The 24,488-nt window shown below is 32.1% G+C and overlaps 3 protein-coding genes across 3 annotated transcripts; all 3 read left to right on the plus strand.

Annotated features, from left to right (window-relative positions):
* Window positions 1-2,172: 2,172 nt before the first annotated feature.
* LOC7454031 (uncharacterized protein At4g15970) lies at window positions 2,173-6,884 on the plus strand. The gene is made up of 4 exons (XM_002318300.4): window positions 2,173-2,720; window positions 5,207-5,572; window positions 5,658-6,139; window positions 6,396-6,884. The coding sequence occupies exons 1-4, from the start codon at window positions 2,505-2,507 to the stop codon at window positions 6,400-6,402; spliced, it is 1,071 nt and encodes a 356-aa protein (XP_002318336.3). The 5' UTR covers window positions 2,173-2,504; the 3' UTR covers window positions 6,403-6,884.
* Window positions 6,885-16,486: 9,602 nt separating this feature from the next.
* On the plus strand, window positions 16,487-19,837 carry LOC7454030 (organic cation/carnitine transporter 1). Its single transcript, XM_002318299.4, has 2 exons — window positions 16,487-18,103; window positions 18,380-19,837. The coding sequence occupies exons 1-2, from the start codon at window positions 17,668-17,670 to the stop codon at window positions 19,582-19,584; spliced, it is 1,641 nt and encodes a 546-aa protein (XP_002318335.3). The 5' UTR covers window positions 16,487-17,667; the 3' UTR covers window positions 19,585-19,837.
* Window positions 19,838-20,119: 282 nt separating this feature from the next.
* On the plus strand, window positions 20,120-22,674 carry LOC7485196 (60S ribosomal protein L19-3). Its single transcript, XM_002318298.4, has 5 exons — window positions 20,120-20,338; window positions 21,054-21,176; window positions 21,578-21,891; window positions 22,295-22,359; window positions 22,445-22,674. Exons 1-5 carry the CDS (start codon window positions 20,227-20,229, stop codon window positions 22,467-22,469), a joined length of 639 nt encoding a protein of 212 aa, XP_002318334.1. The 5' UTR covers window positions 20,120-20,226; the 3' UTR covers window positions 22,470-22,674.
* The last annotated feature ends 1,814 nt before the right edge of the window (window positions 22,675-24,488 follow it).

The raw sequence follows: 24,488 nt of genomic DNA on the forward strand, positions 1-24,488 counted from the left end.
ATAATATGTTATCCTTTTAAGTTGAAGTATTTAAACCAAAAGGTTTTTTATTATACATTGAAAAAATATGATTTTTTTCTTGAGAACATAGAGTATATATACTAATGGGTTTCAAATCCCACAATTGAAAAAAAAAAACCGAGTCTCATCCGGGTTCGCCCGGGTTCGGCCGGGCTGTTGCCCCAGCCGGTCTTTTATTAAACCCGGACCGGTCCAACCACCGGGTTTACCGGGTCCCAGGTCGACCCGCCGGGCCGGGCCGGGTTTAATAACAATGAATAAGACTGAGATAATATTAAAGAAAACAAAATATATAAAGCCTAATTCCAAATCAATAAAATATTGAAGGATCAAATTAAAAAAAAAAACTTCAACTAAAAAAAGGACAAAAGAACCCGATTTAACCCGTGACCCGGGATAAACAAACATAATGTTGTTGGATGAAATAAAAAAATAAAAAAATAACCCAAGTCAACCCGGGTTAATTCACTAAACCTATGACCTAGGTAATGAAACCAAGATAATGTTATAGAAAGCAAAACGAAAAAATTATGAAATCTAATTCTAATTCAATCAAATGTTGAAGGATGAAATTGAAAAAAAAATCAACTAAGAAAAGACATAAAAAACCCAAGTTAACTCTCTAAATTCATGACTTGAGCCATGAGATCAAGATAACCAAACTCAATGTTGAATTATGAGATTCAGAAGAAAAAAAAAGAGTTAAATCTTTTAAAAAGAAACAAAAAACAAAGCATTGTTCAAATGAACAATGTTTTCTGAGGAGAGGAATAATGAATTCCCCTCCTCAATTATTTTATGCAAGATTATTGGCTTGCACTATGCCACGTTATTTGTAAAGTAAATCATGAGACTGTGATAACCTTAAAAAAAAAATTAAAATAAATTATAAAGCCCAACTTTCAATTAACCCATCGTTGAAGGTTGAAATGAAAAAAAAATCAATCTAAAAATAGGACATATTGAAATGACTTGAGTTTACCCGGGTTAACCCGAAAAACATGTGACCCGAGTTATAAAATTATGAAAACCTCATAGAAATAAAACTAAAATAAATCATGAACTCTAATTCATAATCAACTCAATGCTGAAGGATGGAATTAAAAAAATGTCAATTAAAAAAACAAAAAAAACTCTAGTTAATTGGGTTAATCGGCCAAACCTGTAACTCGGGTTATGAGACCATGATAACCTCATAGAAAATAAACTAATCTAATTTTCAATCAACTTAATGTTGAAGGATGAAATTGAAAAAAAATATCAATTAAAAAAAAAAAAAAACTCGAGTTAATTCATCAAACCCGTGAAATGGGTTATGAAACCGAGCTAACCACGTATAAAGCAAACGACAATAAATTAGGGAAAGAAATATAGATTTAAAAAAGAAAAATTTAAAGAAAAAAATATTATTGAAATAAATAATACTTTATAAGGTAGTGCATAATAAAAATATCATCACTTTTAGTTTTTCCTATAATCAATGATATTTCTAATAAAAACTTTATTTTTACTGGAAAAACCATTTATGATGGCTAGATAAAAAAATGACAAATTTAATTTAATTTTTTTAAAATCTCGTTCCAAATGATTCTCGAACGTAAAGTAATTTTTTTTTATTAGCGAAAAGTCTAAGTTTAATTTGTGGGTATAAAGAGTAAAATATACCTTTTATTAAGAAAAAAAGGTTGCATCGAGACATCGTGATTGATAAACTGAGGTCACATAATTTTTCTTAATTAATTTTTAGACCTTTCAAAAAAATTATCATAAAGTTACGGTCCAAGTATTAATTTTCCCGAGTCCGAACAATAGGCGCCAAACTTCATTTTTCCTTCTATGTTTAGGGTAATTTCTAACTAGCTAGCTTTCATACATTAATTATTAATTCAATATATAATCATTTTAATATTTAAAAATAAATATAATCTAATATACCACCATATTAACATTTAAAATAAATCTCGTTCTATATCTATATATATATATATATATATATTGTATTTTGAATTGATGATTAATTTTTGTTATTATAAAATGTATTAATGATGGTTGAATATTTTTATTATATTAAAAAAACTAAGCCGACATTGAGCGCAGTGGAGAGCCTTGAAGTGTTGCGGGTGATGAAATACTTCGGCAAGTTGCCTTTCGTCTCTATATCTTTATTAGCAGGGTCCATAATTAAATCGGTAGTCACGTCAATTAAACGAGTACTCCAGCGACTATGTTACTGCCCTACTGTTTCATCCCCTCAATCTCAACAAAGAATATTCAACAGATAGGCTGGATCGATCAAGAACAGGTAAGAAATTAACTAAGTACTAAACCAAATATATAATCAAATAAGGCAGTAGAGAGAGATTGAGGGCAACAAGGTTGACCTGCAGAGAAGCTACGTATACATAATTAAGAGAGACCAGTTCTAGTTTGGAGAAAACAAGGAATTACAGGGCAACAGTTCATCAACAGCAGCAGCAGGCAAAATGACTGGTACTGGTGGTGACGGCATGGTCAATGGAACATTGCATAGTTCCTCTGCGGTCATCCACAAGCCGATTGTAAGAATCACAGTTTTGTTTCTGGGAGTTCTTGCTGTTTCTTGCATCGTTTTGTACAAGTCTGCCTACCATTTTGAGTTCCTGCCTGGCTCCTCCTCTGATTCAGATTCACTTTCCATGTTAGACAATCGAACTTCTAAGGTGAGTTTTCCTTTTATAATCCTGTAATGCTTGGATTTACTCCATTATTTTTGTGGGATCTTGTTTACTCTTTTAGTTGGTTGGTTCAATATATTCTTGAAAGTGCTCCTCTCCTCTTCTTCTTCTTCTTCTTCTTCGTCACCCTTTGGCTTAAAACTTTCAAGAATTCATGTAGCTATGTTAGCAGTTCGTCTTGAATTCAACAGCAGTCATGAAACCAAGACAGAATTGTCCAAGAACCAAAATCACAAACATCAAGGCATTAAACTAGATAATCCAGAGGAAGAGCATGTGTGAACTTCTCTTTTTCCTGGCTAGCTGAAGTATTTTTAACATTAAACAGTGTTATCATCCTTTTTTTTTTTTATGTTTAAGTAAACATTACTCAATTATCTGGATTTTTTTCGCAAACTATATTTGAGTCTCCAAATATTTATCAACTTTTCACTCCAGATCCAGTTCTTTAAGATTCTTCAATACTAACCCAATAGTTTTGAAAAAGTCTCAATCTAGCCCCCCCTAAATGCTCAATACCTAATCCAATGAAAGCACGGAACCTTTTTTCCTTCCTTTTTTTTCAATTTTCTCCTCCAAACTTCGATGTGATAAATAAATATATTTCGAAACCAGACCATAAAATTAACAGTGAAAAATACAATAAGTGTAGGAGCTAAGATAGAACAGTAGGAAATGTGTAAGGACTATAACGTAGTTTATCCTTCTCGCTGGCTTCCTGCCTAGAAGTCGATAACTCCGCAAACCTTTCTTACAAGTCCGAGGAAAGAAGCACCGACTTGTTTTCTCAGCCATTGCAGGAGACCCAGTCGTTTGTGGGGCCAAGATTGAACATGAAGAAAGGGTCATTATTCTTAAAATAATACCAATAATTTACAATACAAGAGTGATCTTCAAAGAGTTGGTAATTAGTGATCTAATTATCTAGATTATTATTGTAATTAAGATGTTTACAAGGTGGTAATAACGATGTGACTTTCTGGGGTCCATGCAATTTTTTTTTTATGGGACATTCATTGACAAGAAACTATATGAGAAAATAATTTAAAATTTTTGTAACGTGGACTCCAATTTTTTACTGCCTTACGTTGATTCGGCAGCACATCATTGAGTTTCTCGAATGTGATTCCGAATCAGCTTGCCATTTCATTGGTGGATTCTCTTTTATGGGCCCCATGCCAACCAATCAATGACGTGGCTTTGGGAATTTTCTTTCGAAATCCAAATTTGATACTCTTAATTTGGGTTATAAACAATAGTTTATAACGAGGTCATTAGTGCTAATCAAGTTGCAATTCATTCACATGACATTTCCAATTTAATACTTTCATAATTATTAAGAGTATATCATATCTTTTGTTTTAAATTAATAAAAATAGTTGCATCTCTAGTGGTCTCATATTTAAATTAAATTTATTCATGTACTTCGTTGCGAGCTCTATATAAAGAAATATAGAGTGAATAATTTTCTATGGTACTTATTTATACTTACAACATAAAATATATATATATATATATATATATAGAGAAATAGAAGCATAAAAGAGAGATTTTCTTTTAAAAAAATTATTTTATAGAAAAGAGAACTTTTATTCTTAATTAGCTGATATAATTATTTATCCCCGTACTTATCAGCTTCAATAGTTTGGACACTATTTTACTAATATTTAGACTATGTTTGGAAATACAATTCAAATCGTGTTTTTTAAAATTTTGAATTTTTTTTGTTTAATTTTTTAATATTTTTAAATTGTTTTAATGTGCTGATGTAAAAAATAATTTTTTTTAAAAAAAATATTATTTTGATGCATTTATAAGCAAAATATACTTTAAAAAACAATTATCACTATACTTTCAAACACCCTCTTGAAATAAAAAAAGAAAGTAAACCAAAAACATATAAAATATAAATGAAAGGGGGCTAGACAATTGTACAGCTAATAATGCCTAGATCTAGTTTGCATTTAAGTTGCCTTTCACTTTATTTTTATCTTGGACGTCAGAGTATGTTGAAGTTTTTGCTTTTAATATATTTTGAAAATGGAGTTCTTTATGTTTTGAAAATATTATAAGAGGGAGGGGAATAGACGACACATCAAACTATTGATCGCTGACAGTGTAGTCAATAGTTTTTTTTCTCTCCGACGAATGAGTTTACAGGAGACATGGTTTGCTGAGTTGTGCACCATGTTATCTAGCACTTGATGGAAGAACTTGTCGAACATCCAATAAAAAATTCTTGGGCAAAAAATTATTGACATCATAAATTCAATCAACAAAAAGAAGAAGTTAAATGTTAGGCAACTTGATGAGAAATTAATCATCGTGTCTTCATGACCCCTCTCGAGTACTTTTCCGAAGCAGAGGCGATTTATTTTTTATTTTTTTGGTTATTATTATCATTGTCTCATCTTCTATGAACTTAAATTTGTGTGGATGCAATTAAGATGGGTGCATTCATGGATTTCCAGGGAAAATTTGATTTGGAATTGGAGGGAATTTTGAAGAACGCATCCACCAAGCATAAAACTGTGATCTTGACAACATTGAATCAAGCATGGGCAGAGCCTGGATCTATATTTGATCTCTTCTTGGAGAGTTTTCAAGTTGGAGACAACACACAAAAACTTGTAAATAATTTGATCATAATATCCATGGACCAGAAGGCACATGCTCGTTGCTTGGCTATACATCCACATTGCTATGCTCTCAGAACTGAAGGGCTTAATTTCTCAAGTGAAGCATACTTCATGTCTGAAGAATACCTAAAGATGATGTGGAGAAGAATCGAGTTTTTGGGCACTGTTCTTGAGATGGGCTACAGCTTTGTTTTCACGGTATAGACAGACCTTTTTGGCTTGCCTATGTTCTTCAGATCAACTCCATTTTCCTGCTATCTGACTCCTTTATTCCCCTTTCCAGGATGCAGATATTGTGTGGCTTCGAAATCCATTTCCACGGTTCTATCCGAAAGTAGATTTCCAGATAGCATGTGATAACTACTACGGCAATCCTGAAGACAAAAATAATCGACCAAATGGAGGGTTTACCTATGTCAGATCCAATCTTCGGACGATTCAATTCTACAGGTTTTGGTTCCAGTCTAGAGAAACCTATCCTGGCAATCATGATCAAGATGTATTGAATATGATAAAAAACGATCCTTTCCTCGAGAAGATCAGACTAGAAATGAGGTTTCTAGACACAGCTTACTTTGGTGGTTTTTGTGAACGTAGCAAGGATTTTCACGAAGTTTGTACTATGCATGCAAATTGCTGCTATGGTCTGGGGACTAAAGTTCATGATCTTAAAATTGTGCTTGAAGACTGGAAGAATTTCATGTCATTGCCTCTTAAGGAAAAAGCATCAGCATCACCCGCTTGGAGAGCTCCTCAAAATTGCAGGTATGGTTTCGGTATCTTCAACCTTTCGGTCTGATTTCCGGCTGCTATAAGATATTATCAAAAAATCATCCTGCCGGTAATCTTTCATACAAAACATGGAGGAACATAAGTAGCCGAATTCGAGTTCTATTATGATTAATTACTTCCAGAATAACAAAGGAATACATAAAAATCCAATATAATATGCTGCGCAGGCTGTGTTACCTCTGGTTTTCATGTGTTTGATTGCTGAAGCCTATTTTTCGACCATTTGCAGGACATAAATCCAGAGTGATCAGGCTTCCACGTCCATCCTGCATCCTTTGACCTTCCTGATAGATTCTAGAAAACTGATCATGGTTAACATTTCTGCACATTTCTATAGCAATTGTGTGAAATCAATGAAGGTGCGAAACTGTTCTTGTTCGAGGATTGCTCTTGATGTCTCTCTAAGAAACAAGTGATGTATACAGGTTGTAAAACCAAAGACTTGGTTAAAGTGGAAATCTAGAAATTGCAAATAGCTTTTAAAACCCACCAACATGGATGTTTCCAGGAGTTAATTTTGGAATTCCAACTTGAAGATCCTCAATTCTACTTCTATTAGGATGAGGGATAGGGTTAATGAAATGGCAAATCATTCTAGCCTAATAATCCCCCCAAAAGCCAATGTAGTTTTTCTTATATCAAATCATAGAGCAGACAGAAATCTTGTACAAGTTTCCAGTTTCAGTTCAAAAAGTTCTGTACATGATATTACGCCTTACTTGTTCTGCAGTGAGACATCGGCCCTCGACTGTTTGTTGGACAAGATGCAACAGCCATGGTTCCACTAATATATTCAAGTACTGTGCGGTTCTGCAGTTTTTACGTAAAACAAAACAATATTTTCTAAGCGGTATTTTAAAAAAAAATCCACAATTCCACATTATAAAAACAAAATTAAAAAAAATAACTATTCTCAATCCTCAAATTTCAAATATAGAAAAATCACGTTGCAAAAATTCTTCAATAAGATCATGCGAACAGGATATTTGAGTTTACTCGGGTCATTAATTGACCTACCAAGTTACTTAAATTTAACTGAGTCAACTATACAACAATCCAAAAAAACCTAACCTAAATCAAGATTCAGATCAACCACTCACCGGGTTGCCCTGCAGGGTGGATGATTTTCAAACCATTGATTTTAGCTCTGTTAAGGAGTTTACAAAAGGTATGGAAAAATCACCACCCCTTCTTTCAGGTAAGTTGACGAGGTCATAGAAAAATTTTAAACAGAACTTTAGCTTTTCATGGCTGGGTTCTGGATTGATGAATGGAGTGATTGAGCTGATCACTAGTTGATGGACTTTACTAGTGTTTATGCGATTTGTTTTTTTAAAAAATCACCTAAATAATAAGAAATTCTCGATATTTAAGTGAGTAGGTGTATAAAAGAAAAATATACAAGATAAGAAAAATAAAGTGAATAATAAAAATTCGTATCTGCATGTGTTGGCCTAATAATTATATGGCCTCATAGCTCTGGTTAGCTTTGGGTAGCATTGGCTTGCTTTGACTAGCTTTCATTAGCATTGGCCTAAACACTGAATTCCTGGTATGCAAAACATGTAGAGCCCCTGGAAAAGAATTGCAAGGAACATACGTTGTTCGATAGCTGGTAGAAATGTGCTCCATTTTTCAGTACAGGGAAGGGAAGGGGGTGTCAATTGAGCACATTGATACAATTGTTCGATAGCTGGTAGTTGTATCTCTGATGCTGTGATACATTTACTATTTGCTTCTGCATGCTCTTGATATTTTTTTTAACGCAAATAAAGACATGATGCACTGCTAAGATGGGAAGTTCAAAGAATTTTGTTTGTCTAGCAGTTTCACTTTCCTTGATCATATTTGTGATGATGTAAGACTACCAATTATCACATATTTTGTCATTTGCATTTCATGCAAGTTCATGCTTTAGCTTGTTTCTCTTGTTTACTTTGAAAGTTCCAACTGTTTAGATTATTTAGCCTCAAGTTCCTTCTTTTTTTCTCATTCAGGATAGGACTGTATCAGGTAATTCAGGTTTGACTGTTAACGAAGCATATTTTTACCTCTGATTAGGTTGAAAAGTGGAGAGTTCTTGCTACTACTCATTGGCCATGCATGCTAATGGGAGGAAAAGGGTCCCCATGGCATCCATACATGAAGATGTAAGGTGAGAAATCAGCCTCCTTGATTTGGGCAGCCAGTCAATTTGGGGCTACACTTTGATCCGGAACAAAGGCTGATGGCTCTACAGAGTCGAATCACTGGACCTGCACTTAATTTAGAAGATACAAGATCTCTATCTAGATCTACCGTTTCATCTTCCCAGTTTGCTCGCCTTGATTAGAAGATTTGAATGAGTTCTGTAGATAGCATTAACTGCTGGCATTTCCTTAATGTTAATATCCGGGTCTACTTGAAGCATTGTTCATTACTCTTGCAGCAGGTCTCTCATGTTGATGCTCAAAATTCATGCAAACACGTACATGGATGCATGCATACACACGGCATTCTTTCATCTAAAAAAAATCAATTTGATTATGTTCATTTGATAAAATCAAATAACATTCCCATGTCTTCTCTCTCACCATCACCTTGTTTTCTTGAGGGGTGAATTATGTCTTTATTGCTGAAATCAAAAGCTTGGACTCTGTTTTTACCATTCTTCTTCGTAATTTTGGTTCGTCATTATGATATTTTTCACCTAATTTTCATTCATCTTACTTGTAGTAGTATTATAAAACTCGTATTAGTCTAATAGGTTAACTCAATGACACATTAATCTAGAGTTTAGTCGAGTCTAGTTTTACTTCGAACTAGTCTTTTTATTTTACCAAATATATTGGTTTTTTTTTAAATCCCAGATGCAACATTTCAATGGTTTTTTTTATTAAAAAAATCATATTATAAATCGACTCCTAAATCAACTCATAACTCGAGTCTTGAACTGGATCTTTACATGGATTGTTACTCTAGTTGAAACTTGCAAACAATATCTGGTTTTGTGCTTGGCCTAATATTATTAGGGAAACCCATACATTTACTTTCATTAATAGGATTTGATCGCCATCTTCAACCATCCTCCAACTATTACATGTTACTTGGAGTTTCGAAGGAAATAGCAAGAAAAGTAAGGGATGGAAATTATGGAAACAAACCAACATGAAGTAAAAGTGAAGACTTTTCAGAAGGTTCCATGCACTTTGATGCAGTAATGGTGGAAAAACAGTTGAAAATAAGTAATGTTCGAGTAGATCAGAAGACAAAAGGAAAACAAGGGGTCTATTAACGTTGGAATGATGGAGATTGAGCAGATATATGTTTCCTAATCAGCACACTAATGAAAAATCATTAAGTGGTAATGATTTGTCGGAGGCCCAAATCAGCTATTGATTTGATAGCCTTGAATCTGGATTTCTTGTCAAGAGGACAGAAACCTTTTATTATATAACTTGTTTTTTTTTCTCTTCTAATTTTCTTGTAGGTGGCTCAATACTACTTGATTTTAGTAGTCTTGAGTTTCTTACAAAATATAATTAAAAAAATATAATTAAAGAGGGGGGAATCGGGTGAGGAAAGAATAGAATAACACATTAATAACTTTTTATAATTATGTTAATAAATCTAGAACTTGATTTTATTAGCTTTAAAAATTTTATTGTGGAAATTGAGGCCCAATCACTCTATATCAAGGTTAAATTCTATTCAGTTTTATCTAGAATGATCGGTATATCTTATTTCAGTTTAAAAAACAGAACAAACCAGAATATATTTTATTTCATTTAGAATTTCGGCCCATTCTGTAAATTCTGGCTAGAACGTTCCGGTTCTGATCTGGCTGGTCGTTTCGTTTCGGCTAAATAATATATATTTTTAAAATATTATCTAGTTTTATGGTATCAATCATATCTCTCAATCTGATCATTGGATCAAACTGAAATTTTACGAGTTTCCTGACGTATTGTTATATATCAGATTAAGTTTTTAGGGTAATTAGAGTTTAAAAATACCTTTTGAGACTGTTGATAGCATTTTCATAATGTTATTCAAATTCATAATTTTGTTTCGAAAGGTTATTTTTTGTGTCATTTTTTTATATTGATTTTTTTTCAATATCATCATTCAACAATAGATTTATTGAGAATCAAGTTTCATAATTTATTTTGATTTGTTTTATTTGAGATTATTATAGTCTCATGATCCAAGTCACGGATTTGGAAGGTTAACCCAGATTTATCTGGGTTGATCCAATATGTTGTCGTCTCAATATTTTTTTAAAAAAATATATCTTAAATTGTTTTTAGTCAAACTATATTTATACCAGTTGTCTAGATTATCTTTGAACTCATCGAATCGATCGAGTTATATTAGTTGAACTCCTATTTTTTTACTTGTGTTTGAATTTTAAATTGTATAATTTCAAGTTAGTTTATTTTTTAATTAAAATTAAAATTATGTTTGTTGAATCAATATGTTGAATTATATATATAATAAAGAACTCTGTTTTTTAAAGATAATTTACTAGATAATTGAAAGAGTAGCTTGAAAGGATATTATTAAGAGCATCCTTGAATCTAAAAATCCAGATTCACAAGGAAAGGAAAACAAATTTTTTTTTTAAAAAAACAAAATCATAAAAAAAATATCTTGAAAATATATTTTTTTAAGCCGATAATATCACATATTAAGCAATTTTATTATTTTTTAACCGCAACACATGACACTGCCCAAGAAGCTAGCAAAGAAACAAAACTTCGTAGAGTTATGGCCGAGGTTGTGAGTTGTGACTTGTGACAGCAAACACAAGGGGGGGAACAATAGCTTTGAAAAATAGAGAGGCTGCTTTCTTTATAAAAAGGTGTGTTTAGAAGGGTGGTAGTTATATTTCTGAAAATTCTTGAGATTTTTTTTAAAATTAATTTTTTATATTTTTAAATTATTTAAATATATTAATATCAAAAATAAAATTTAAAAAATAAAAAAATATTATTTTAACACATTTAAAAAAACACTTAAAAAAATAAACTTTACTAGTACAAAATGGAGTGTTAGTCTATTTTGTATCTTGTATCATGTGATTATAAAGGATGTAGCTTAATTATTTAGATTTTAAATTTATTTTTTAAAATTTATCAGTTTCACAAATCTTATTACTATCTTATAATAATAATAATAATAATAATAATAATAATAATAATAATGATTGAAATTAATCATGTTGTGTTGTCAACGGAAGCATTAATTAGAGTAAATTCAGCCAGAAAGTTGGCCTTATTGGGATGAGAGATTTAAATGGCTGGATGTCACATATCATAGAGTAGGGAGAGAGAGCAATTAGCTTCAAAGGACAAATTATCATGTACTTTAAAAATACACGGAAAAAACACTGTACAGGTAAAGTGGATATAGATTTATTAAATTATGGGTCACACTATACATAGAGTGCATAGTGTACTGTAGCACTTGAAAAATGTTTTTTTTTATTTATTAATAAAAAAAATGCTGCTATATCTGGCTTGGCCGCTAGACCAATTATTATTAGACATGGCTCGTAGCCAGACCCAACACTATTAGATCTGGTTTTTAACTAAATCCAATATTATTGGATCTAGCTTTGTAGCTAGACCTAACCTTATTGGGTCTGGTTGGGCCACCATATATTTTTAATTTTTTTAATTTTTTTTATTATTTTTTTTCATACGGTAAAGAGGAATAAATTGATGAGATTTTTTTTATATTGTACAAAAATTGAGTGATGATAATTTCTTTTCATTTGAGGTTGGGTTGAATTTTCTTATTAAATCATGTTTGTTTTTGCGTTTCAAAAATGTTTTTAAAAAATTTAAATTTGTTTATTTTTTATTTATTTTAAATTAATATTTATTTTATATTTTTTGTATTATTTTGATATGATGACAGATCTATGGAGCCAGACCCAAGACTATTGAGTTTGGCTCGACCGCTAGACCTAGTAGCATTGGGTCTGGCTCTGCTGCCAGACCCAATGCACTTAAAATCACGCTTCATATTTTTTTTTATATTTGAAAAAAAAATTTTATTGACTTGCTGCGAAGCACAAACCAATATGCTAGTATTATCTATGTGTATTGCGTGGCCACCAAAAGCCTCTTCCCTACACTTAGGTCATGATCACACTACCACATATTTACCTTAGTTGATCCAATATGTTGTTGTCTCAATATTTTTTTTAAATATCATCTTGAATTTTTTTGAATTAATAAACTATATTTTTACCAGTCTTCTAGATTATCTTCGGACTCATCGAATTGATTGGGTCATATTAATTGAACTCCCATTTTTTTACTTGTATTTGAAATTTGAATTATTTAATTTCAAGTTAGTTTATCTTTAAATTTGAATTAAAATTATATTTGTTGAATCAATATCTTAAATTATATATATATATATATTAAGCAACTCTGTTTTTTTTTAAGACAATTGAGTAGATAGCTGGAAGAGTAGCTTGAAAGAGGATTGTTGGGGCAACTTGAATCTACAAATCTAGATTCACAAAGAAAGGAAAACAAACTTTATTTTTTTTCTTAAAACAAAATATTAAGAAAAAAATAAGATATTTTGAAAATATTTTTTTGAACCCCATAATATCACATATTAAGCAATTTTATTATTTTTAACCGCACCATATGACATTGCCTGATGGTGCTACGTCTTTCATAAAAAAGATCAACAAATAATAAAATTATTAACACATGATAAAATTACTTATTTCACCTCATTATAAAAAATCAAAGACCATAAAAACAATATCTGCATACCAAATTTGCACACTAAAATCAAACCATTAAGTCACAAATAAACCTGTTACAACTTAATCCTCTCAAGTCTCAATCTCATTGTAGGGTGTTGATTCTAATCTTATTTCACCTTAAAAAATAAATTCCTCAACAACATCAAGGATTATCACACAATAATGTAGACCCCACCACTTTAAATAATCACAATTATCAATCAAATAAAATCATCAACAATCATCAATATTTTATTATAAAAAATTCAATAACTTGTAAAAATTATTCAAAATTTATTTAGGTTCGATACCAACCACAAGAAATGACCGGAGTCGACCACAACAGCTGGAATTAAAAATTATATTATTGGCATGTAGTCTGCACGTGCCGCCGCTTATGTTGGCGCATCGTGGTTGGCTAACGAGGGAGAGAAGGTTTGTTGGTGGGTTGGTTCGGGTTCATGGTGGAGAGAGGAAATGGTGAAGCTAGTGGTTGTTACAGTGCTGCCATGGATGTTTTTATCGATGAGCTATTGTGACAATGTTGTCTGCATTAATTGTCGGACTGGTGATTCGTAGAGGAGGGAAAGAGACGGGCTGTCCAAGTTTTTCTTTCTCTCTCTTTCTTTAAATGTTTTTCACTCCTTTTTCTCATGTTTTTCTTCTTCTTTCTCTTTTTTTTTTTTTTTTTTTTTTTTTTTATTTTATTTATTTTCCTTCCCCTGTGAAACTATCTCTATTTATACTCCCCTTTTTTTTTTTTTTTTTTTCCTTTCCTTGTCTTCTCAAACCTTCTCCCACCTTCTACTCTCTCTCCCTCCCCATTATTATCCTTTAATGGCTTTAAGAAGGGGCAAAAACTTTATGTATTATCGTTTCTCTCACTAATTCCTTTTTATTTTTCTTTTCTTGTGTTTCTTCTTTTATTTTTTATTATAAAAAGATTATCGCAAAGAGAATGAAAATTAATTATAAAACTGCCGTAAAATAGCCAAATTGCATAAAAAATATGTTAAAAAATGGTGGTTAAAAACAAATGATGACACTTATAAATTTTTTTATTGATCTTAATTAAGAAACCAATTTTATGATCAATTTGGATTATTTTTGGGGTTAATGGCTTGATATATCTGATATTTAGTTCTTCGATTTGTCCAGCTAATTTTTTTCGAGTTAAGTTTCTAACTCATCATTCGATATAGAAATCTCTAGATCTCTTCTTCATTGAAATTTTGCAAGTAACAATAACTTTATATTTGAATACATGTTAAGTTCTTATAAAGTCATATATATATTCATCACAAGTAAATCATATAATTGGTTTCAATAAGATAGTACAAAAATCTCATCAAAACCATAGGTTAAATATTTAATATATATTCAGAGATAAAATTAGATTCCATTTAAAGATAAATTGAGTAAACAAAACGGTTTTGATAAAAAGATGCAGGAGATATCTGGAAAGATGATAGTTAAGTTACTTAACATTTGTTTTTGTATTTTAAAAGTGTTTTTGAAAAAAATTAAAAAAGATTTATTTTTTTGCTTTAAATTAATAATTTTTTGGTATTTTTAGATTATTATGCGCTAATATCAAAAAATATTTTTTAAAAAATAAAAAAAATATTATTTTAATATATTTTTAAATAAAACAAACTTTAAAAAACACCCATAATTATACTCCTAAACACGCTCTGTGTAGAGGTTTTGATCACATCCCTTAATCGCATTATTTTCGAGATGTCATCTCCATGAGTGGTGAACATGTCTTCTCATCGAAGAACTCGCACGAAGGAAGAAGCTAGCAAAGAAACAAAACTTTGTAGATTTTTCTTTTATTTATTAACGCGAATTGTTTGAGTCAATTGTATATACTTTGATTAATTCTATAACTTTTAAAATTAATAATCATATAACAATTTTTTATTTATACATAAAAAGATGTGTTTAGAAGCGTGATCTAGCTGTATTTTTGAAAATTCTGTAGTTTTTTTTGTTTCAAATTAAGTTTTTAATATTTTTAAATTATTTTAATACATTAATATCAAGAATAAATTTTAAAAAATAAAAAAATATTAAAAAAAACTTTTTTTTAAAAATAATATGCACTACAATTTATCCGGCCCAAAATGGAGTGTCAGTCTATTCTGCTTGGCAGGTATGTTGCACCATGTGATAATAATAAAATGATCATGTTGTGTTGGCAACGGAAGCATTAATTAGAGTAAATTCAGCCGGAAAGTTGGCCTTATTGGGGATGAGAGATTTTAGTGGCCTGATGTCACAGAGCATAGAGTAGGGAGAGAGCTATTAGCTTCAAAGGACAAATTATCTTGTAATTTAAAATACGTCGAAAAAACACTGTATAGGTAATGTGGATATAAATTTGTTGTATCGTGAATCATCTTATAAATATAAAGTATTTAAATTATGGATGATATTATAGAACTTAAAAAGAATTGTTTTTTCTGTTTATTAGTAAAAAAGTGTTGCGGGATCTAGTTTGGTATCCAGATTTTAGACCCACCACTATTGGGTTAGGCTTTGTAGCCAGACTCAATGTTATTGGGTCTAGTTGGACCAACAAATATTTTTAATTTTATTTTTTTAGATTTTTTTTACTCTTATTTAATTTTTTTTTCATACTGTAAAGAAAAAATAAATTGATAAGACTTTTTTATATTGTATAAAAGTTGAGTGATGATAATTTTTTTTTATTTGGGGCCGGGTTGAATTTTTTTTATTAAAACATGTTTGTGTTTTCCTTTAAAAAATGCTTTAAAAAAATTTTAATTTTAATTTTATTTTTTTTGTTAATTCAAATTAATATTTTTTTGATATTTTTGTATTATTTTAATGTGATAATATAAAAAATCAATTTTAAAAAACAAAAAATATTATCTCAATATAGTTTGTTTTTAAAAATAACCATTACGTAATAATATAATAGCTAGCATATTAGCCAGCGCTTCGTAGCGGGTCAATAACAATATGTTTTTCAAATGTAAAAATATCTGAGTTTGGTTAAAAATATAGAATGTATTTGCACCATTACAATCTTCAAATAAAATATTTTCTATGCTAACACCATGAATAACACATAGCAGATCAGCGCCCAATACACTGACAACTAATTTTTTTACTTTTAATTTTTTTCCTTTTAAGATATTTCTAATTTTATTTTTTTTCTCTTTAATTTTTTTTCTTTTTGAATTTTTTCATACCGTAAAGAAGAAATAAATTGATGTGATTTTTTTTATATTATACAAAAGTTGGGTGATGATAATTCTTTATCATTTTAGGTTGAGTTGAATTTTTTTTATTAAAATATGTTTTTTTTACATTTTAAAAATGCTTTAAAAAAATTGATTTTATTTTTATTTTTAATTTTAAATTAATATATTTTTGATATTTTTATATTATTTTGTTACGAAGACAGATAAAAAAAAAGCAGCCCTAAGCTATTGGACTCGGTCACCAAATTCAATGTAATTAAAATCACGTTTTATATATTTTTTACATTTAAAATAAAATTTGTTATTAGCTTGATGTAGAGGAAGGATGAATATGCTATTATTGTATATGTGTATTGCGTGGCCACCAAAAGCCTCTTCCCAACACTTAGGTCATGATCACACTACCACGTATTCTCGCAGCTGTTCTTAGTGGATTTCTTCTTCACAAGAATGCATGCATTGCAGCACTAGCATTTGATTTGCCTTTCAATTACGGACTGTCTCTCCTTCTGTTTTTTATTCATTTGATTAGCAATGTATCTGCTGACACTGGGGATGGTTACTTATGGATCTATATATGTATGGTTGTGTCTTCTCAATCCTTTTCCAAGGCAGGCGCCCAGGAATGGGTATCCATGCTAAATCTCATCTCTGTTGACTTGTTCACAGTAACGATTCTTCTGAACATTATGAATATATTTGATTTATCTTTTTTTTTTTTTTTTTTCTGATTTGATATTGATTTTAGCCCTTAATCAGCTGGGATATATACTAAGCCATCTGATTTATCAATTAGTTAGAATTTCAAGCTGACGAGTTTTATTGCTGTTGAGTGCTTCAACCGAACATTATGAACACTGTATTGATTTGATACGTCTGTGTGATTTGGTCCCAGCAACCTTTTATAGTTGCCAGTACGATAGATTATCAGATATGTTCCTACAATTTTGTGCAGTGATCACTAATAAGTATATAGCACTAATAAGTGATCACTTGTGTTAAAACTTATAGCTTTGATAGTATAATAATCAATGTTATTAGATATGATCTGGACATTGATCTAGTTAAGTTTCTGGTTCATCCAGTGGACATTATCAGTAAGACTGTTGTGTTCATTGTGCTATAATTAATATGAATATACGCTACAACATATGAATCAAACATGGATAATAAATTGTGAAGTTGTAAATTTAAATTTTTGAGGTTCTTGCTAATGTGCTTGGTGTTCTGATAAAATCATCATGACGATCTCAAAATGTATTAGAAAACCATTAGAAATTTACGTATTGCTTTGATCTTCTAGCTACTGTATGTTCTAGATAGTGAAAGAAGTACTAAGTTTTTTTCTAGCTACATCACTCAAAATCCCTCGCATCTTGAGAATTTAATTTGTTTTTTTGTGTAACTCGTGGCAAAGCTAACGCCTATATATAGATAGGCAAAATGGCAAAAATATATGTTCAGAAGCAAGACATTGGCTTGTCTTCTATACCCAACAATTGGGAAAAGATATGGAAGACCAGGCACAAAACCTTGTGCATGGAAACATACAGTTAGCAGAAAGAGTAGCACCACCACCGGCAACAAACCTAGAGCTGACAGTGGAGGAGGTGGTGGAGGAGTATGTAGGGTCCTTCGGGTGGTCACAGTTTTTACATGTGCTCTTGGTTTCACTAGCATGGATATTTGATTCACAGAACACATTGGTTACCATCTTCAGTGATGCCCAACCATCTGCTTGGAGATGCATAAATAATTCATCGTCGTCTCTGTGCTTGTCTAGTAGCAGCAATGGTGATGCCTCTTCTGTTTGTGGACTGATGCCAGACACTTGGGAATGGGTCAGTGGCCATACAAGTTCCATTATTGCTGAATGGGGTCTCATTTGTGACCGCAGGTTCCTTGCTGCTATACCTGCGTCACTGTTCTTTCTTGGTTCCCTCTTAGGTAATGAACTACATGCTCCGACATTAATCTCTATGAATCTCAGGAATAATCAATTTCATTATCTTAGTTCAGATCCTCTCGTGTTCCAGGGGAGCATTTTGGATTAGATGAGAAGGAAAAATAATAAATAGTTAAGTCGCTGTCGTTTTTATTATGTGACGAAACATGTACGATAAAAAAGAATACGAGAAGATACTAAACAACTATCTTAAAGAACATTACTTTACGTCCTGATTTACAGTGATTAACTTTGTGAATTGTTAATTTGGCAAGCAGGTTCTGCATTTTTTGGCCACCTAGCAGACGCATCCCTGGGCCGAAAAAGAACAGTGCTACTCTCATGTCTCTTAACCTCTGTCACTGCTTTCCTTACATCCCTCTCACCGAACATCTGGGTATATTCTTTGCTTCGATTCGCAAATGGTTTTTCTCGATCTGGAATAGGAATCTGCTGTATTGTTCTAGCTACAGAAGTGGTCGGACGAAAAAGGCGGGGTCCTGTTAGTCAATTTGGCTTCTTTTTCTTTACTGCAGGATTTCTTTCCCTGCCTTTAATTGCCTATCATACAAGAACAAATTGGAGGAATTTATACAAGATTTTATCACTTCTCCCTCTAGCCTACTCTGTCTTGTTCTTCCCTTTTGTCTCAGAATCTCCGCGCTGGCTTCTTGTTAGGGGAAGGAGCGAAGAAGCCCTTGATGTTTTGAAAAATTTCGCAAGGCTTAATGGCAAGACACTGCCCGAAAACCTCTGTCTTGCCAATCCGTCAGCAGCGGGAGAGGGTGGTGAAAATGAAGCGTTGACAAAAAATTGCACAGAAGAAAGCCTGTGGAGGACAAAATGGGCTGCTAAAAGAATGATCACAGTAATGATAGCAGGTTTCGGAGTTGGTTTTGTTTACTATGGTGTTCAACTGAATATTGAGAACCTGAATTTCAACCTTTATTTCTCTGTTGGACTCAACGCATTGATGGAGGTTCCTGCAGTTGTCATCGGTACTATACTCTTGGGCCTCACTGGCCGGCGACTTCTCTTCTCTCTCTCTGCTTTTCTAGCTGGGATTTCTTGCCTTCTTTGCATCCTTTTCGCTCATGGAAAACGCGCAAAGAACGCTGACAAATCCAGTACTGGGAATTGGGCTCAACTGGCTATTGAAGGAATTGGTTTCATGGCTGCTTCAGTAGCATTCGATGTCTTGTATGTTTATTGCGTTGAGCTATTCCCAACCAATGTGAGAAACTTTGCTGTGTCGCAATCAAGACAAGCCTTGATGTTGGGTGCTTCAATAGCACCATTGCTGGTTGCTGCCGGTCGCTTAAGTCCATCTCTTTCTTTCCTCGTATTTGGGATCCTCTCCATTTTTAGTGGAGTTATAAGTTGGTGGCTACCTGAGACAAGAAACGCTCCTCTTTATGACACTTTGAAGCAACAAGAAGAAGATGAGAAAAACAAAGTTGGGAGTCAAATTACTCAAGCATAGAGCCTATTGTAAAGTATATGGAAAAATAAAATAAAAAATACTAGTGCTTTTCCATATGTATGTATGATATAGTGCTCTTACAAAAATTCCTGCTTGTAATTCAAATTTCAATGGTGGAAAGTGTGATCATGTCACAAATTAAGGATTTTAATTTATATTTTCATGTATCACAGTACCATATTTCTTATAAAATATCCTCGTATAACTAAAATAAAGATATATCTAAATAAAAATATTATTGTTGTTATTTAAATTTTTAATTTTATGCATTAATATGCCATAATGAAAAAAAATAATTCTCATTTGAAACAAAATGATATAAATATCTTTAGCGTGAAATAAAAAAATCTTAATTTTCTCACTAGAAAAAAAAGTAAAAAATAATTTAATTGGGCCTTCTAGGCTTTCCTATATATGCCTAACCCGAGAATGGGCCTCAAATTTGAAACAGAAAATTATATCGAATAAGTTTAGGCCCATCGTCTTAAACCCAAAGAAGCCTACAGAGTGAAAAACCCTAGCGAGGGAAGTTAATGAAACTAGGGCTAGCATGCTATAAACAGCCGCTTCCGCTTCACATAAAACGCTTCCGCTATCCTCCCAGCTGCAAAGTGTGAGGGAGAGCGATCAAGAAACAGGGAGATGGTGTCGTTGAAGCTCCAAAAGCGGCTTTCCGCTAGCGTTCTAAAGTGTGGGAAAGGCAAGGTTTGGCTTGATCCAAATGAAGTCAACGAAATCTCCATGGCTAACTCTCGTAAATACCTTCTCCCTCTCTTTCTCTCTTATTATCATACTTTTAGGAATGGTGATTCCGGAATTCTGTAGTAGTCCAAGATATCATAGTAATAATAGTCATAATCACTTGTTAATCGTCTTTTTTAGATTCTGGAGCCCATTTGCAATTTAATCTCACTGGAGAAATTATGGATTTTAAGTTTCTTTTTTCGGATGTAAATGTGTCTTTTCTTACTTTATTTATATATGATTATCAATAGATAATGTATTTTAGGTTTGAATTCAAGGGTCTTGAGATAAAACTGAATCTAAGCACTCCCCTATTCTCATTTTGTAATGATAAATGTTTTAATTATTTTTTGAGAAACTTCTGAAAAATAAGATTTTATTATCAATTCGTGGAAAATAAAAAAAATATACTATGCATTATTGTTTTTTTTTTTAAATTAATAAAGGAATTAGTTTTTTTTGCCAATAGGGGTGGAGGGGTTGTAAAATACTTGTCATTTTTTTAATGAAGAAGTAGTTTTTGTAAGAATTATAAAATTCATCTTCGTTTGTACTTGATTTGGTTTTGGTGTTCCAACTTTGTATTTTGGTTGCCTCAATTTCTGACACGATGGAAACTGCCATGCACCATCATTGATGCTTATAGCAATAAATTCATGTGTGGGGTGGGGAACAGTTGCTGTTTGGGTATTGTTTGATTTATGCATTCACTTTGTACAATGCAGGCCAAAACATTAGGAAGTTGGTAAAGGATGGTTTCATCATCCGGAAGCCAACAAAGATTCACTCTCGATCTCGAGCCCGTCGCATGAAGGAAGCCAAGAGAAAGGGAAGGCACTCTGGATATGGTATATTTAATCTGAACCATTTGACTATTTGGAGTATTTGCAATTTTAATTGTATGTTTGAGCTTGGGAGTTGTTGAAGACTGGAGCTCTATGAAATATTTTTTGGAAAAAAAAAACCAAGTGTTTTTTGTAGAAGTAGGCCACTGTTCATGTCTTATATTCTTCTGTTTGTGTCTCTATCTTGCACTTTCACTAATATTTGTTTTGCACTCGATTTATTAAATATGTGAAAAAAAATTCTTAAGAGAGAAACTAAATTTTTAGATGACATACCTATTAATTGCATTGGGAATGGTGCTACGATTTCTTTTATTCTTATCATTTCTCTTTGGCTGGTTCATTTCCTATATGTTTTGTGGGAAAAAGGTTGCTGACTACAAAGCTCTTTAAAACTACTCTAGGTAAGCGCAAGGGTACAAGGGAGGCTAGGTTGCCAACTAAAGTTCTCTGGATGAGGAGAATGCGTGTCCTCAGGCGTCTGCTTCGTAAGTACAGGGAGTCAAAGAAGATTGACAAGCACATGTACCATGACATGTACATGAAGGTGAAGGGTAATGTCTTCAAGAACAAGAGAGTTCTTATGGAGAGCATTCACAAGTCAAAGGCTGAAAAGGCTAGAGAGAAGACTTTGTCTGACCAGTTTGAGGCTAAGAGGGCAAAGAACAAGGCAAGCAGAGAAAGGAAATTTGCTAGGAGGGAGGAACGTTTGGCCCAGGTAAGATGTATAGCAGCATTGATATAGTTACTCGTTGCTTGAAATTTTATTGTTCTTTATTGATTTGTTTGGTAAGATAGTTGAACCTTGGTTATATTTCCCTGTTATAACCATGTTAGGAACATGGGAATATCAAAGATTTGGTTCTTTTTGTTTAGTCCATCCTTTGAGTCACATAATCTTGCAAGTGTTTAGTGAATCATTTTGTGAGTTTTCAATTCATATTATGTGGCAAGTGCAATGGTTATGGGTGAATTTCAGTCTGCTCAAATCTTGATGATTTTTTCTTTCATTCTCAATTGAATCTTATAAAAGAATCAAAATCAGAAGTTTTATGTAGATCCCAGTTGGATTCCCGCTATTGCAAGGGATGCTGAAATATTTTTGTTTTGATTCTGTTCAGGGACCTGGCGCAGAGAAACCAGTAGTTGCACCACCGGCCGCCCCCACCGCACCTCAACCAGCCCAGTAAGCATCTTTTTGACAGAATTTTACATGCATTAAAAACCCACGTGTTGTGGTTCAACATCTTGATTTTTTTTTTGGCTTACAGGGGATCAAAGAAATCCAAGAAGTGAGAACCTAATTAAGAGCTCCTCCAAGGATTCGTGACTTTAGATCATCAATGTGTCCTTGGTGTTAGTTTTGTTCATGTGTTTTTTTGTTGCTGGGACCTCGTTACTTTATATCGTAGATGGATGATGAACATATTTTTGCACTTAACAATCTGTTTTTAATTATTGTTCCTTGATAAAATTCCAATTTCTTGGAGTTTTTTCTGGATTTCTAGCTGTATTTCTTTATATGACGATACCAGGCCATTGCTGCTTCCTTTCTCAAGGGGCATGTGGTATGGTGGCACAGCTGAATTGTTTCAAAGAACGAAAACCTTCTGAATTGTAGGACCTATTCGACATCAATTTCAAGAGATCAGCTATGATGCGAGGATAGGGCACGAAATATTTATTTCAAAATTAAATGTGGATACGGAACAAGGCAGTGTATTTGGATTTTCCCGAATTGATGATGGGGATTCATTAGTTACACTTCATAAACACAATTCACACCATTCAAATAACTAATTTTACAGTAATAAAACACAATTCACATAAATAACAATTAAAATAACATTTGATTAAAATCAAATTAATTATATATCTATTCATAATTTTCATAACATATAACAACATAGAACTATATATTATACTTATAGTTGATTATATGCCACGCAGCTGATTGATCTAAATAAAACTAGTGTTGATAACAAATGGACGAACACACTCATGCAACTCTATCAGTGTATGCAATTGGATCACCATCTTGAAAATCAAGCAATTTAGTTATTTAAACAATTATAATCATTAAAATTTAATAATTTACAATGTGTAATTAAAATAGTTATTTAAAAATGCTATTAATTTAATGATCTGAACTTGCCGCTCCAAATATCATCGGAACAATGTTTTTCCTGCATATATAGAACCGACCTATCATCAGGACCTGCCTCAACAACAAGGTGGTCCTGTCTGTTAACACTTCTAGAAGCAGTAGAACATAATCTAGTCCGAATCATGCCTCCCTAGAGGTCCTGTATCAACAAATTATTGGCCTTTGCAATACAATTGAACATCCATATAGTTGAATTAAAAACAATAATTGAAGTTTACATAATTTAAAACAAATACAAAAAAAAAAAAAAAAACAAATATTAACTAGTTTCACAAGTTTTTTTTTATGATCCCTTTAATCGCATATGCCATATCTATTCAGTGAGTGCCTCTCTGTATCATCCATTTCATTATGTAGACAAGTGGATTTCCTTTGACCTTTATCCTTTTTTCCATCTAGTTGGACATCCATATACATCTGAACCAATATATGCAAACCATAACAACGTATCAAGTAAGAGTTAAAAACGAGGACTAAATGTATTTTTGTATGAAAAGTTAGAGTATAAATCATTAATAAATTGCACATAGTTCACATTTCATAAAGTGCAACATGCAATCAAGTGTGAACATGATCGATGACACAATTTCTATTTGCCACAAGTACAATTTGCTTTATTAATGTTAATCGTTTTCAGCAATTCTCTTGTAACACCAACGGTTAGAGATGTCTTAGGCTGAAATATCTCGCCTCCAAAATCAAATAGAGATATCACGTGTGATCTATAAGATGATGTATTAGCAATAACCTTTGGAGGCCACAATACATCACGACTAAAAAAAATCATCAACTTTTTCTCCACGCTCTATAAAATATTTATTACATTTAAAAAAATTATCTACACTGGAGCTGATACAGGCAAACCATGAATTGTTTTTAAAACATTATTAAAAACCTCTGATAAATTTGTAGTCGTGTTTCCATAACAACAACCACCAAAATCATATGACATTGCCTGTTTTTCTTTAGGTTTAACTTCTAGGCATGCTCTGGTTGCATTATCAATCTCCATTAAATCCTCATATAAAATGTCAAATTGCTATTTAGAAGGATTAATACATGTCATATGCAACATACTTTTCAAGGCAACATTTCTTAACTTAATGTTGAAGTTACTCACAAAGTTTCGTGAACAATATTGATGATAT

The sequence above is a fragment of the Populus trichocarpa genome, chromosome 12, assembly GCF_000002775.5.
Source record: "Populus trichocarpa isolate Nisqually-1 chromosome 12, P.trichocarpa_v4.1, whole genome shotgun sequence".
Lineage (NCBI taxonomy): Eukaryota > Viridiplantae > Streptophyta > Magnoliopsida > Malpighiales > Salicaceae > Populus > Populus trichocarpa.

Bases quoted from the DNA above. Each gene is read 5' to 3' on its own strand.
- LOC7454031 (XM_002318300.4), top strand. From the start codon at position 2,505: ATGACTGGTACTGGTGGTGACGGCATGGTCAATGGAACATTGCATAGT. The intron at 2,721-5,206 runs GTGAGTTTTCCT...ATGGATTTCCAG, and splicing joins TAGACAATCGAACTTCTAAG to GGAAAATTTGATTTGGAATT. The intron at 5,573-5,657 runs GTATAGACAGAC...TCCCCTTTCCAG, and splicing joins GCTACAGCTTTGTTTTCACG to GATGCAGATATTGTGTGGCT.
- LOC7454030 (XM_002318299.4), top strand. From the start codon at position 17,668: ATGGAAGACCAGGCACAAAACCTTGTGCATGGAAACATACAGTTAGCA. The intron at 18,104-18,379 runs GTAATGAACTAC...TTTGGCAAGCAG, and splicing joins CTTTCTTGGTTCCCTCTTAG to GTTCTGCATTTTTTGGCCAC.
- LOC7485196 (XM_002318298.4), top strand. From the start codon at position 20,227: ATGGTGTCGTTGAAGCTCCAAAAGCGGCTTTCCGCTAGCGTTCTAAAG. The intron at 21,177-21,577 runs GTATATTTAATC...AAACTACTCTAG, and splicing joins GGGAAGGCACTCTGGATATG to GTAAGCGCAAGGGTACAAGG. The intron at 22,360-22,444 runs GTAAGCATCTTT...TTTGGCTTACAG, and splicing joins ACCGCACCTCAACCAGCCCA to GGGATCAAAGAAATCCAAGA.